This window comes from Penicillium subrubescens, assembly GCF_028828155.1.
Source record: "Penicillium subrubescens strain IBT 31985 chromosome Unknown utg000010l_segment0_segment0, whole genome shotgun sequence".
In the NCBI taxonomy this organism is placed as follows: domain Eukaryota; kingdom Fungi; phylum Ascomycota; class Eurotiomycetes; order Eurotiales; family Aspergillaceae; genus Penicillium; species Penicillium subrubescens.
The window spans coordinates 3,163,015-3,177,379 of NW_026643160.1; the positions used below are offsets into that span (position 1 = coordinate 3,163,015).

At 49.5% G+C, this 14,365-nt stretch overlaps 5 protein-coding genes across 5 annotated transcripts; 4 read left to right on the forward strand and 1 right to left on the reverse strand.

Moving 5' to 3' along the window:
- Window positions 1-326: 326 nt before the first annotated feature.
- Window positions 327-4,164, forward strand: N7473_012328 (tubulin-specific chaperone D; the record flags this gene model as incomplete). The annotated part of the gene is made up of 5 exons (XM_057158267.1): window positions 327-497; window positions 566-3,071; window positions 3,129-3,414; window positions 3,465-3,975; window positions 4,027-4,164. The coding sequence occupies 5 exons, from the start codon at window positions 327-329 to the stop codon at window positions 4,162-4,164; spliced, it is 3,612 nt and encodes a 1,203-aa protein (XP_057004117.1).
- A 378-nt stretch (window positions 4,165-4,542) lies between these two features.
- N7473_012329 (U1A/U2B'/SNF family RNA-binding protein) lies at window positions 4,543-5,534 on the forward strand (the record flags this gene model as incomplete). The annotated part of the gene is made up of 4 exons (XM_057158268.1): window positions 4,543-4,589; window positions 4,646-4,652; window positions 4,738-5,044; window positions 5,140-5,534. 4 exons carry the CDS (start codon window positions 4,543-4,545, stop codon window positions 5,532-5,534), a joined length of 756 nt encoding a protein of 251 aa, XP_057004118.1.
- A 316-nt stretch (window positions 5,535-5,850) lies between these two features.
- Window positions 5,851-7,066, reverse strand: N7473_012330 (H(+)-transporting V1 sector ATPase subunit D; the record flags this gene model as incomplete). Its single annotated transcript, XM_057158269.1, has 8 exons — window positions 5,851-6,092; window positions 6,148-6,188; window positions 6,240-6,249; window positions 6,319-6,367; window positions 6,416-6,741; window positions 6,810-6,820; window positions 6,883-6,995; window positions 7,052-7,066. The coding sequence occupies 8 exons, from the start codon at window positions 7,064-7,066 to the stop codon at window positions 5,851-5,853; spliced, it is 807 nt and encodes a 268-aa protein (XP_057004119.1).
- Window positions 7,067-7,232: 166 nt separating this feature from the next.
- On the forward strand, window positions 7,233-10,435 carry N7473_012331 (mRNA splicing protein SYF1). Its single transcript, XM_057158270.1, has 5 exons — window positions 7,233-7,401; window positions 7,457-7,573; window positions 7,643-7,696; window positions 7,764-9,775; window positions 9,832-10,435. The coding sequence occupies exons 1-5, from the start codon at window positions 7,312-7,314 to the stop codon at window positions 10,091-10,093; spliced, it is 2,535 nt and encodes an 844-aa protein (XP_057004120.1). The 5' UTR covers window positions 7,233-7,311; the 3' UTR covers window positions 10,094-10,435.
- Window positions 10,436-12,031: 1,596 nt separating this feature from the next.
- On the forward strand, window positions 12,032-13,851 carry N7473_012332 (uncharacterized protein; the record flags this gene model as incomplete). Its single annotated transcript, XM_057158271.1, has 6 exons — window positions 12,032-12,100; window positions 12,172-12,485; window positions 12,556-12,666; window positions 12,739-13,036; window positions 13,100-13,180; window positions 13,285-13,851. 6 exons carry the CDS (start codon window positions 12,032-12,034, stop codon window positions 13,849-13,851), a joined length of 1,440 nt encoding a protein of 479 aa, XP_057004121.1.
- Between the last annotated feature and the right edge of the window lie 514 nt (window positions 13,852-14,365).

Genomic DNA, 14,365 nt, shown 5'->3' on the forward strand with positions numbered 1-14,365 from the left:
CTAAGGATTTGAATACGCTTGTTGCAGCTTGTATGGATGCATTTTAGCCTCAGTACCAGACCTATTGGGTATAGGCCTGGAATATATGTGCGTAGCTGGAAATCAATTTATTCTTCAGCCATCAATAGATTCATTACGCAATTAGCCCCTGTATACATCAAATATTCTTAATGGAACAGCCAAGTAATGATTGCGTTTTAAATGCATAACCAAAAGCCCACTTTTGATTGATATCTTGATGGATGTCACATGACCAGTCCCGCTGTTGACGCTTTTCCCGACTCACGATTCAGGAGAGAGATACATCCACGTCCTGGATTCTCGCAATGGATGCAGCTGAAGATCGGGACTTGAAGCTCCAGCGAGCTTCGAGTGACCTGGTCACGGAGTTCTCGACCAAGCTGCCAACGCTGCTCTGGAGGTCTCAACCCGGAACCCCTCTCCGTACCCCACGCAAATGGGCACAGGTGGCTAAGACAGAGAAGCTCGTCGCACTTGTAAGATCGCACATCACCTGGGGCTTAAAGTTTAATCTGGAGGCTTGTAACTGACATGATATTGACAGCTTGAACCTTTCCAAGAATGGCCTCAGCTTCTGGACCCGCATTTGCAAAAGCTGCTGCCAACATTAGTGGATGCGTTCCTGGCGTATCTAGTGAAGCATCGCGGGCAATATGGCTCTCAACCCACAAAGGGATCACAGAATGCTGCAGTCTATCCTATTCCAAGGGCTATTTGCAGACTGCTTTACACCTTCTGCAAAGTCCGCGGTGTCAAGGTCATCAGTCGGTTTTTGAATAATGAGCCCAAATACCTAGATTCTATGTTGCGGGCCTTTGTCGAATGGGACGTTCTAAGCCAGACAGACTCTGTCGAAGAATTTGCAGGTCTCGAGACACAGAGAATGCAATGGGAAGAGCGCTACGTGATGCTGGTCTGGCTCTCGCATCTTCTTCTGGCGCCGTTTGACCTAACCTCGTTGTCGTCTGATGACATTCCCGTCCCCTACGATAACCTGCAACAGTTGGGTGAGGTACCTTCTCAAACACCCATGGTCGCAAAGTCTGTGCTCTCGCTGGCACTTCATTATATCAATGCTTCTGGCAAGGAGCGTGAGGCGGCTACTGCTCTTCTGGCACGACTCGTCCTGCGCGGAGATATGCAAGCTCTCGGTCTTCTGACCGGCTTGACAAGCTGGGCTTTTACTAAGATCAACCCTGTTGGGAGTGGGGAAGTACCTTCGGTCTACTCGTGCATTGGAATACTCTCTTTCATCGCTCGTCTGGCGGGATCTGGCCATGCCGAAGATTTTGCTCCCTTGCTCAAGAATGTGTTTGATCAAACTCTGAATATTGTGGAGGGGAAATCGGAGGTATCTGCAACCATTGAATCCTCTGCGTTGGCTCGGAAGACTGTCGTCAAGATTCTTCGCAATATCACAGTCATGGCCTTGTCTCTGAGTGAGAGGGAAGACAGCTGCATTACGGATGACCAGTTGTCCAGCATTCTAGAAGAAGCGATTGACCATTTCCTAGTCGCTCTGGCTGATAAGGATACCCCGGTGCGGTTTGCTGCAAGTAAAGCGCTCAGTGTTATCACCTTGAAGCTTGACCCGGAGATGGGCACAGAGATCATCGAGGCAGTCATTGGCTCATTGGGAGAGAATATACTTTTCGAAAAGGACGATGGTGCTTTGATTACGCCATTTGAAGCCCGGAACGCTGGTATTCAGCTGCTCAAGCGTAACCTCAGCGCTGTTGATTCCCAGAGGTGGCAGGGTCTGATGCTCACACTCTCTCATTTGCTGTTCCGTCGCGCACCCCCAACTCAGCAATTGCCTGACATCCTTCAATCACTTGTCTCGGGTCTCGATTTCGAGCAGAGATCATCGACTGGTAGCTCTGTGGGAACGGGCGTTCGAGACGCTGCTTGCTTCGGCATTTGGGCTCTATCTCGGAAATACGCGACTACAGAACTGCAGGCCTTGCAACGTCAGACTATCCCGGCGCTTTCCGGAGTTGCCGAGGTCGATGTTTTGCAGAAGCTTGCAGTCGAGCTTGTCTGCTCAGCCTGTGTCGATCCGTCGGGAAATATTCGCCGTGGCGCCTCTGCTGCTCTGCAAGAGTTGATCGGTCGTCATCCCAATATTATTAAGGAAGGAATTCCTCTCGTTCAGGCCGTGGACTATCATGCGGTTGCACGCCGGTCTCGTGCAATGATTGATGTGGCCAAGGCTACTGCCTCCTTGGACCCAATGTATTGGAGCCCGTTGGTAGAAGCTCTGATGCAATGGCGGGGCATTGGCTCTCCAGATGCCGAGTCAAGGAGACAGGCCGCGCGGGCTATCGGTGTTCTGAGCATGCAGCAGAAATTCAATACTATTAAAGCGGTTTTGGAAAGACTGCTCCGCAAGCTTCCTCGGATACCGAAAAGTGATGTTGAATCACGACATGGGTGCTTCTTGTCAATTGCTGCTACCGTTGATGCTTATACTCACGAATGGGAAACCTCACCAGATATGAGTGACGTATCGGAGGCAAAGGAAGTTTTATCTCAGGTCACCAAGCTGTGGGATATCTTTGAGTCGCCATCAAGTCCCACCGATAGAGACTTGACTCGTCAAAACTCTCGTCCTGAGTTGACCTCAGAGGCATCTGCTTGTTTGATCTCGTCGCTCTCGCGTTCGACCAGATCAGTCGGGCTGTCTCCTCCTTCGGAATCATTGCTTGACCGAGTCCTTCATATTCTTTCACTCTGTGTCTCTCGAAGTGATGACATATCCATTGAAATCTCATCAACCGCTTTGTCCACGCTCTTCCCACTACTATCACTAGCGAAACAAGAAGAAACCGTACAGGTCTGGTTTTCTCACTTGCATACCTCATCAAAGCTACCTAGTGGCCGTGGTCAGATTCTCGCTCTTGGAGCAGTCTACAAGCAGCTTGAAGGGCGCGAGAACCTGCGGGAAGACATCGTCACAGCGTTGCTTCGCTGTGCAGGAAAAGAAGAACTCATCGAGAAACGAGTGGCTGCTGTAAAGTGCTTGTCAACAAACATTTTGCCGTACACTGGTACATTGTCCTTGAAGTCCTATATGGTATAATCAATCTTGCTGACCAATAATATAGTCACCGTCGATACGATTGCAAATGGCGTTCTGGATTTCCTTAACGATTATACCACAGATAGACGAGGTGATATCGGATCACTCATCCGTGTGGAAGCAGTACAGGCAGCGAGTATCCTGTTGAAGCCAGATTCGCACTTACCACCAAGCTCACCAGTCGTTCAAAGTCTGCTTGGCTGCATTTGCCGCTTAGCATGTGAGAAACTCGACAAGGTCAGATTGCAAGCCTGGCTTTGCTTGCAAGATTACTGGGAGTCTGTGTCGGTCGATTTTCCTCCGATGCAAAGGTAAGGATGCCTGTTTGTTTACCTTCTGCTGTAATGACTAACGGAAGTAGTAAATACGAGCACTTCAGCAATGTATCTTCACAAGAATACTTTGACCAATTGCTGACCCTGTACTCCATCGAGTGGCTACGCCAACCATTGCTCCAGGGTCTGGCTACCTCGGCAACAGCAGGTGCTGAAGGTCTTGTTCGCTCATCGCGTTCAGCTCTTATTCAATTCCTCAACGCGCGTGAAGCCGTTCAGCGCCAGGATGTCCTGATCAACATGTTGCAGGACCTATCAGCCGTCCTTCATGCCAATATTTCGGATGATCGCTATGCGATTCCTATCATCGACTTCCTGGCGTTCTTGATAGACAGCTTTGTACTTTCTAGCCCGGGAGAATCAGAGCTAGTCTTCCGGAAGGTCTTCCACTTGGTACAGAAAGCTCATTTCCGTTCATCTAACATTCAGCGGCTGGAGTCTGCTGTGAAGGTCTATGCAGCTTTATCGAGGCTGGATTTCTTACGGATTGATGTTTTGAAGAAGATGACCGGTTTACTCTTACATCCTTTCCCGAGGGTATGTTTGCTCTGAAAAATATTCATGTCAGCATCACTAATGAATTTATAGGTTCGGGCAAGTGCAGCAGAGTATCTGTACGTGGTAGCTGAGTCGGAGACGGTCAAGTATGAGGACTGGTCTGCGCAGCCGAAGCAGTTGAAGGAGAAAGTGGAGGAACTGCGGAGTGTTCTGGTGCCGACCAGCTGAGGATATAGATAGGAGTCAGTGAGATACCATCAAAGATTACTTTTGGATCTACAAATTGAACCTAAACTTGAAAAAAGAAAACAATTTTAAACTCACCTATTCATTAATGAACTTGATGTGGTCGAGGTCATGAAAAAAATACAAAAACAAAAAGAAGAAGTGTGCATCATCCGTGAATCGAACACGGGCCTCGTCGATGGCAACGACGAATTCTACCACTAGACCAATGATGCTTCTTGATGTAAGATGCGGATTAGGTCTTATTATAATATTATAAACCGCGCTTTCATAGACCTGCTTGCGACCTGCATCCGCGCACCGAACGGAAGTGAGAGCTTCAACCTCACTCGACCCGTCAGAGCTCCAACAATCGCGACCATGGCAGCCACAGGTCAATCTACGGGGAGTGTCCCCCCAAACTCCACGTAAGTTACTCCATTCCCTGTATCCTCTTCATTTGACCGCTAATTTGACTTCACAGTGTCTACGTATGTCCTACATAGGGCCTCGATCCTGCCACAATCCAATCCACGCGCAGCCCCCAGACTGACATATTCATTGCACTGAGAATAGGTTCGGAATCTAGAGGAGCGCATTAAGATTGAGCAACTCAAAGTGGCCTTGGAGGAAATCTTCTCTGAGTTCGGCAATGTGGTTGAGATTGTCGCCAAAAAGAATCTGAAGGCCAAGGGGCAGGCTTTCATTGTGTTCGATAGCGTGGATGCCGCAACCCGTGCTATTGAAGACGCGAATGGCTTCGAGCTTTTCGATAAGCCTATGGTCTTGGATTACGCAAAGACAAAGAGTGATGCGACGGTTCTCCGTGAGGGTGGAAATGATGAACTGGAGGCTCACAAGCGGAGGCGTCTAGCTGAGAAAGGTGCGTGGCAGATCTCTTTCCTCTTCACACATCCTGACCTGTGGCCTTCGTTTTGGAACCTGGCTTTGCTGACTATATGTTCTTTGTATGTATAGAGCGGAAACAAGCCCACGAAGCCCTCGAGGCCCAGAAGAAACTCAAGCGCCCCGCCGCTCCTGCAGAGGGTGCCCGCCCAGCCAAGACAACAAAGGGTGCCGGTCTCAAACCCACCACTGGTGCTGCAGCTGCAGTCGTTCCGGACGAGTATCTCCCGCCCAACAAGATTCTGTTCTTGCGCGACCTACCCGACGAGGCCAGCCAAGAGGGTCTTTCCGATGTCTTTGGTCGGTTCGAAGGCTTCCTGGAAGTTCGTCTGGTGCCTGGTCGCAAGGGTATTGCGTTCGTCGAGTACGAGACCGAGGCTGGTGCTATCAGCGCCAAGGAGGCCACTTCGGGTATGGCCATGGGCGACCAGAACCAGCCCATTCGTGTTACATACCAGAGACAGTAGTTGTTGCTACGATAGGCACAGAGACGAGGATATCCGCGTGTTTCCATTTCTTTTCCTTCCTTCCGGCGTCTTGGGGGGCCCAATGGAGGCTACGAACAATGTTTCCTATATTACAATACCAAGAGACTTTTTCTGACTATGATGAGCTCAGATGTATATCCAGTGTAGTCAAACTTTATTTCCGGAAGATAAGTCGACTTAGTAAACAAAGCTTGCAAGGCACGTATGGATGGTTGAGAGCAACATGATACAGATAACAAGATGCAAAGAAGGACAAATAGTTCAATGCCCAGAACAAAGACAAGAGAAAAGGCACCTAGAAAATGACATCGTTATCCTCCTGCTCGCCAAGGATATCGGCAGCTTCGGGCTCTGCAGCTTTGGGCTCTTCAGCAACAATGCCGCTCGCTGCTTGCGCTGCTTCCTCGGCCTCTGCCTTTTTCCGTGCAGCCAGAATTTCGGCATCAGCAGCGGCGGTATCTCGCTGCTTCTTGCCAGAGACCTTTTTGAGGCGGTAAAACTCCTCTCGGTCAAGTTCGTCAAGCTCGGAGTTGATGTCTATATGCATGTGAGTTTCTAGTAGTCAATCCCATAGTAGAAAGAGAGTACGAACACTTGATGGTGTTTTCGGTTCGGGGAATGATGACGTGCTCGCTGTAATTTATCAGTGTCGGGATCCGGGTAAATAACGATCGAATGACTTACATCGCGTTTACTATATCGGACGTATCTAGTTAGCTACTGTTTGTAAAGAAACGAGACGGACTCGAGAATTTTGGCTTACCTCTTCGGTTGACGACCTTGATAACCTCGTCTAGAATCAAGAATGCAGTCTGAAATCGTCAGAAAGAGCTTATCACTCAAGGTTCTAGCTCCCATACCTGTAGACTGGCCAGCTCCACCAATGTCTCCACGGCCCGCGCATACGTCTCTCGGCATCGCTGGATCTGCTGTCCTCCCTTGCCGAGACCAGTCAAGGCAAAGTCATTGACACCATCCTGGGTGTAGCTCTCGAATTGTGGCAGAAATACTCCGGAGACGTTCTCTTGCTTGGCTCGGACACGGAACCGGGCCTGCTTGGCCGACTCCTGCACCTGGTATCCAATATCTCCGCCGACAGCATAGCTAACTTCGGCAAGTGAGAAGGCGGCAATCTGCATCACCCGGCCCATCTTTCGTTTGGCTTCATCGATACGCCGTGTGATTTCTGCCCACTGGAGTTAGCTTCCGCGGGGGTGTGGGGGAATGCGGAGAATGGGTTCTAGTATATCGTACCTCGGAAACGCCTGGTCAAAAAGATCAAAGATTAGCTGGAGTTCAAAGGTCAATTAGGACACAATATACTCACTTTGTCAAAGCTTCACTCTTGCGCTTAAGCAAGCTGTGACCTGTCTCTGCCCCCTTCAGCTTGCTCTTCATCAACCCCAACGACTGGCGAGTCGGGAAGACTGGCTCTCGGCCCTGGTAGTTGCAACACATTAGTCGCAGAGCCTGAAATAGACCAAAAGCATACTCACTACTGCACCCGACATGACGACAGCTTGGAATTCTGGTGTTGGCGATCAGCGTGGATGCAGCCACATCGATATGACGCCGCTCCGATAACTAAAGCTCCACCGCCCACTCGATGCGGCTGGAATCACGTGACTAGCATACCACGATTGCCGCAGTTTCATCTTTCAAACACACGCGCCGACTCGTCACTTTCGCCTTGGCCATTCTTCCATGCTGACCCTTTGCTTTGTGTGATCGGATCCCGTTCGAACGGAGTGGCGCAATGCCAGGGACGCTTTTGCCCCCGAGATCACACCGGCAGCACGCACAGATGGATCGAACATCTGCGTCCCGGCCGGACTTCTATCTGATTGTATGTGCCCGTGGGAATTTCGATGGATGAAGGTGCTAACTGAGCTCTTGGACAGACCGACCAGGACACAGTGTATGAACAAGATCTGCTGCGCGATGCCGGTAGTGTCAAGCCATGGCTTGCCTATATCGAGTTCAAGCAGCAACATGGCACGCTTTATGAACAAGCCTTTGTACGCCCTCCCGATCCCCTTTATACTATAGGCTAAAAAATGTCTCTAACATCCTTTCTTTTGTTTTAGGTTATGGAGCGTGCCTGTCGAAAATTGCCGCGATCGTACAAGCTATGGAAAATGGTGAGAAATCTTCCCTTACAATGTGAACGACGAGGATGGTGGAGTAATTAACTTGCATTCACTATAGTACCTGGAATTTCGGATGAAGCATTTAAAGGGCCGGAATCCCACCGTCTACCGTGCCGAGTACATCAAGGTCAATGCTCTTTTCGAACGAGCTTTGATCCTTCTGAACAAGATGCCTCGTATCTGGGAAATGTACCTCTCGTTCTTGCTCCTTCAGCCTTTGGTGACACAGACCCGTCGAACATTTGATCGCGCTCTACGCGCCCTACCGGTCACCCAACACAACCGAATCTGGAGGCTATTCAAGGGCTTTGCGCGATCTGCTTCGGGGCCAACCGCCGTAAAGATCTGGGCTCGGTATATGCAGATTCACCCGGAGAATGCGGAAGAGTACATTGAAATCCTGATTGAGATGGGCCAGTACACTGAGGCCGTAAAGGTCTTTATGGACATCTTGGACAACCAGCGGTTCCAATCCAAGAATGGAAAGAGTAATTTCCAGCTCTGGACTGAAATGGTTGACCTCTTGGTCTCAAAGGCCAAAAAGATCGAAACAGGTCCTCAAGTTGGAATTGATGTCGATGCCATTCTCCGTAGTGGAATTGAGCGATTCGCGGACCAGCGAGGAAAGTTGTGGGCTGGTCTGGCAACCTACTGGATTACCAAGGGCAGCTTCGAGAAAGCGAGAGATGTGTTTGAAGAAGGAATTACTACCGTTATGACGGTACGAGATTTCACGCTCATCTTTGACTCATATGTCGAGTTTGAAGAGTCCATCATTGGCAATCTGATGGAAGCTGCGGCTGTTCGTTCAGAAAAGGGCAAACTTGACGAAGAGGCTGATTTTGACCTGGACCTTCGTATGCTACGATTTGAACAATTGATGGACCGACGGCCCTTCCTGGTCAATGATGTTCTATTGCGACAGAACCCGCATAATGTCATTGAATGGGAGAAGAGGGTGGCTTTGTGGGGTGATAACAAGCAGGAAGCTGTAAACACCTACACAGCCGCCATTGCGGCAATCAATCCCAAGAAGGCACACGGAAAGTTCTCCGAGCTGTGGGTCAACTATGCCAAACTTTATGAGGATGGCGGTGATCTGGAGACCGCTAGAGTCATTTTCGACAAGGCCGTCAAGGTCCCCTTCAAATCTGTTGCTGAGCTCGCCGAGACCTGGTGTGAATGGGCGGAGATGGAACTCCGTTCGGAGAACTTTGACCGGGCCGTTGATATCATGGCCAAGGCGACACAAGCGCCTAAGAAGTCTACCGTGGACTACTTCGATGAAACTTTGTCCCCGCAACAAAGAGTGCACAAGAGCTGGAAGTTGTGGAGTTTCTATGTTGATCTCGTGGAGAGTGTGTCCTCGCTGGAAGAGACCAGGAAAGTCTACGAGCGGATCTTCGAACTACGTATCGCGACTCCTCAGACAGTGGTCAACTTCGCAAACCTCTTGGAAGAAAACAGTTACTTTGAAGATTCTTTCAAGGTGTACGAGCGTGGCTTGGATCTCTTCAGCTACCCAGTGGCCTTTGAGCTTTGGAACATGTACTTGACCAAGGCCGTGGATCGCAAGATTGGCATTGAACGACTTCGAGATCTATTCGAACAAGCTTTGGACGGATGCCCGCCCAAGTTTGCCAAGCCTCTGTACTTGATGTATGGCAACTTGGAAGAGGAGCGGGGTCTCGCCCGACATGCGATGCGCATCTACGAACGTGCGACTCGTGAGGTTTCGGATGAGGACCGATTCGAGATGTTCGAATTCTACATCACCAAATCAGCCTCGAACTTCGGACTCACATCAACGAGACCAATCTACGAGCGGGCTATTGCAGCTCTGCCAGATCAAGAGGCCAAGGAGATGTGTCTCAAGTTTGCTGAGATGGAACGCCGACTCGGTGAGATTGATCGGGCGCGTGCAATCTACGGTCATGCGTCCCAATTTTGCGATCCGCGAACCAACGCCCCCTTCTGGCAGAAGTGGGAGGCCTTCGAAGTGCAACACGGAAACGAAGACACGTTCAAGGAGATGCTTCGCATCAAGAGAAGTGTTCAAGCTCAATACAAGTATGATCCGCCCCATGATCCCTTTTTCAGAAATCAATATACTGACCTTTTTTTAGCACGGACGTCAACTTCATCGCCTCGCAGGCTATTGCTCGCAGCCAGCAGCGTCCTCTGGACGGCGCGCAGGGCGAAGGCGAGGCTGCCGAGCGTGCCGATGCCATGGCTGCATTGGAGCGCGAGGCTCGTGCCCCAGTGGGCTTTGTTGCTGCCAGCACTGGACCCGAGGGAGGCAATCGCCCTCCCCCTGCAGGCCAAGAAGCACCTGCAGCCCCGGCCAACCCGGATGCCATCGACCTCGACGACGATATGGACGAGTAGGAGATTCAAAAGGATCTTCGCAAACGGACCATGGGAAACCGCAACTACCAGACTGGACGCTGAATTCTTTCAATCACCCTCATCACCCCCTGTCACTAGTATTTCCTTTCTTTCTTCCCTCGTATCAGTACCATTGCAACGGATATCACTCCGATTTTTCCTTTTTCTCCACCGGTGTTGTGCGCCACAATTTCTTGTTTACTTCCGAAAGGGCGTTTCTCTTTTGCTGACTCGAGCATCATGCTTGAGAATGAATGTCCACTAGCTCGTTCATAACTTTTCTCCCTGCTGTTTCATTGCTTGCGATACCTGCCCTGGCCAAGGCATGTTTTTTGTATAGGCTACCAATAAGGATTGAATTTTTCCATCCTCATACTTGCATTATGTAGCGTTCCTAGTAGATACAGTGTCTACAGTAGGGCCGTCTAGGGCCAATTTTTTTTAACAAAATCCTAGATACAATCTGTCACCTCTGGAGCAACCAATTATCGAGGGTGTCTTTCACAATTGAAAAGGTCGGTGGGCTTGAGATCCATGGTATATTCCAAATTCATGGGATTCAGCGGAGGCTTGGGACTGAAACAAAGGAAGAGGGGTATTTCCATGCCTACCGGGGCTTTTACCTCCCATCTGCGTGCTCACCCGAGCACAGGGAAAGCCAAAATACCGCGTGATCAATGAAAGGAGAGAGAAATTGGTTCTTTGTGCACATGGTAGCCATAGTCTTTTTAGTTTCTTGAGCTCTCGGATACCATGGCCCCCCATCCCCATATCAGAGTCAAGGACCAGTGTTCGCCTGTATATGCCCCACTTCAAGATTTTAAAGGAAGCATGGGATTGAGAGCTTAAGGAACGAAGAGAATTGAGCTAATAATTTTCAAGCTCAAAGAAAAAGGGGAAAAAAACCAAAATGGAAGGAGGCAGGAATTGCATGGAGACTAGCAGCTGTTGAATTCTGGAGGCCTTGGTCTTTTCGCCCGTCCCAAACAAAGGAATTTCTTCTGTTTCGGTTCTATGCTGGCTGAATTTCCCTTTTATTTTGTCTGATTGAGCACTTAGCATTCTGATCAAATTATACAACATGATTTCTTCAAAAACGATTTTTGAAAAAAAAAAAAAAAAAAAAAAAAAAGGTTCTTGAATTTCGAAGTAGATATCGGCAACTGGCGCATACCTGATCAGAGAAAAATTTCTAAATCTACAAGGAAGCGTAGGCTAAGCAAGTATGCAAACCATTATATAATTATTTTTTCCCTGAACGTCGAGTTCTGTTTGATCGACCTGGGAGTAAGCATAACAACTAAACCGGAGCTGTATTGAGCTTCGGACGCCCGATTTCTTTGAAGCCGCGATAAGCCCAGCAGTGGAATTCTGATTTGGAATTGAATCGAAGAAAATGTATGTGGGGTCATGCTATTTCTTTGAAAGGAATTGCACACTAGTTCAACGCGTACAAGCCGGCGTCGAAAAGCTTCTGAACAGACAAGTCTTTCTGTACCGGAAAAAGTTGAGAGACTGATAGAGCAATAAAGTAAATAACGTCAACTTTGCCTCTATGTCGGGAGCAAGGCCTTTCTAAGCATTCGATGAGCTGTAAGAGCGCAGAATAGGACAGATTGTTGTTCCCTTGTCAGGATCGTATTTGAATCCGTCATTCCAACCAAGTTTCCTTTCGCAAGCCACGCCTCCTTTTTGAGGCTATGCTGGCCCTGTTTCCCCATCGCTTCGATCCACTTTGATACCCCGAACTCGAAAACTGACTACCTGGGAATTAATGGGACATCCAACCTTCAGATTGCGAAAATTTTCTTTCTTTGAGAGAATCCCTGTCAAGATGGTTCTGAACCAACCTTCGAAGATTCCCCGTGGGTCGAAGCTCGAATTTGCCAGCATGATATCAAGCATAAATAGAAGTACCTGCTCTTTCATAGACTTTCAATGTTCTTCTCGTTCTATTCAAATCATTTTGAAGAACACTTGTCATTCCATACTTGGCTGAACTACTCCGTGAGTGCCATGGCGACACGTACGAAGATCCGGCGCAATCCTAACGCCGGAATAACAATTGGCTTCTATAGCGAGCGAAATCAGGCAGCGCGGGCAAGAAGAAGGGCACTGCCCCCGGGTTCGGAGGTCCCCCAAAAGCAGACGGCAACGCCAGCGCTGAGGATGGAGGGGAATTAGACCAAGATGACGTGAAAATGGGGAAGCAACCAGAACGGCCCAATTTACCGTTCTCTAAATCCTACGTTGGCCTACTACCGCCACCTACAGGGCCTCATAAACGTCCTCCACGGAAGACGTGGCCGACCCCGGCGGTGCCTATTACATGGCCCAACGATCCTAATATCCCAGAAGACTGGACCTGCGAGGAGCTTGATCTTGACCCTGAGTATGTTTCCCTTGCAAGATAAGCAGAGTTGGATATAGTTGCAGCTAATGGCTAATCTTATCACACCCAGTGATCTTGACGCCCAACTTGTCCGTGTTGACGAGCGAATTGCCAATCAGATCCTACCGGACATGTTCGCGCAGAGAAAGCAAGAGCTTCTCGAGCTCAAGGCAGAAAGAGAGTAAGAAATGATTCGCCCATCACGACTAAGTTCAAGAGTTATGTCAGAATGTTAATGACAAGTTTTTAATAGTAAGATGATCGCGCGAGAGAGTGGGTCATACGGACTCAGTATGGATGTTATCAGACGTCTGGATTATCTCATTGAAATGGGAGAGCAACTTGTAAACACCCCAGATCCGAGTGGGTTTATCCCAAATATTAAGGCCATAATCAATGCCTATCGAACACGCCGGCTGGAATGGAACGAGGGCCTCGTGACGTACTGGTCTAAAGGCAAACAGCTCTGTGAACCCCGACCTTTTCACTATGGAGAGTTTCTCGACGTCAATAAACAGCACGACGGACACAACGATTTCTGGGTAGAAGGGGTAAGTAGTCAATCCTTACAATCTAACCAGATAAGTTTGATGGCGAGAGACTCATTCTTCTAGCTTTTCCCATCAAGACCTGCGTCGCAATTGGTCGTGCAGTCACAGGAATTTTCGGCCCCTCCTGGAAGGTGGGTTAATGATGTAAGTCATCGAACACAAACGTCTCGACACACTTCTAATAAGATGCCCGCCAATGGAGAGACATTGGACTGACCATGTTCCCCATTGTGGGACGAGATGATTAGATGTACATAACGATGCGACTTCCGAACAATCGAACAACGCAGATGCAGTATTTGTTCCTGGATGACTCCGGGGCGGAAGCAACACTGATATACGATCAAGATATTGTGCCCCTGCGAAAAACACCAGCTGGAACCGTCTCTCAGTTGCCGCCCCTTATGGGCTCTACACTCGCCAGGGGAGCCCTAGGTGGCCAGGGAACGCTACATCAGATCCGAGCCATGGAGGTGAACATGGTTGCTGATACCATTGGCAATTTCATGACCTTATGGGATTGGATCCCAGTAACTATACACACCGTTCTCCCCAAAAAAAGACCTCCACCCAGGCTTTCCGGCCCATGGCACCGCTACAAGTTCTATACGGGCTCGGCTCCAGATGGCACAGGAAGGACGTGGGCATTCAACCTCAAGAAAGGTTGGGATACTCTGGTGCCCACAGTAACAAATGTGCTGATCGCCCCAAGACCTGATTACTCTGCCTGGGGGGCGTTCCGGCGGCGGCGAATGCAAGTGCCGGTGCGCCAGTCAGTGCACGTCCAGCAAAGGCGCCACCTCCAAGGGTGCTAGTCGCTCCAAACCCAGCAGGTCTACGTCGGGCACCACTCAATCAAGCGGCTTTGATTAATGTGCCACCGGCAGCAGGGTTAGCGCCGGCAGTCATAGCAGCAAAGGCATCAAAAGCTGCGCCAAAAGCAGCGCCGAAAGCAACGCCAAAAGAAGCGCCATAAGCAGCGCCAAATGCAGCGCCAAAAGTGGGACCAGGACTGTCACTGTTGCCTGGATTCAAACTCCCACCTCCAGCAGGTTTTCCACCTTTTCCATTTGTGCCAGCAAAAGGACCACCGCCACCTTTAGTACCACCTTTTGCAGGTCTAGGCCCAGGGGGAGCAGGGCGGAAGAGGACGAGGACGAGGACGAGGAGGAGCAGGAGGATGAAGAGGATCTTAGGGTGGAGGCGGAACCGGTGGCTTTATTATTCTCTGCTTGCTCTTCGTTATCATCTGTGCTTCTCACTTTTGTCAGTTTTGTCAGCCGTTGCTCGTTGCTTTGTTTGTGTTCAAGGTCTCTTCGGTTCTTTTAG

Coding starts and splice junctions, on each gene's coding strand:
- N7473_012331 (XM_057158270.1), top strand. CDS start 7,312: ATGCCAGGGACGCTTTTGCCCCCGAGATCACACCGGCAGCACGCACAG. Junction 7,402..7,456: donor GGCCGGACTTCTATCTGATT/GTATGTGCCCGT, acceptor GCTCTTGGACAG/ACCGACCAGGACACAGTGTA. Junction 7,574..7,642: donor CGCTTTATGAACAAGCCTTT/GTACGCCCTCCC, acceptor CTTTTGTTTTAG/GTTATGGAGCGTGCCTGTCG.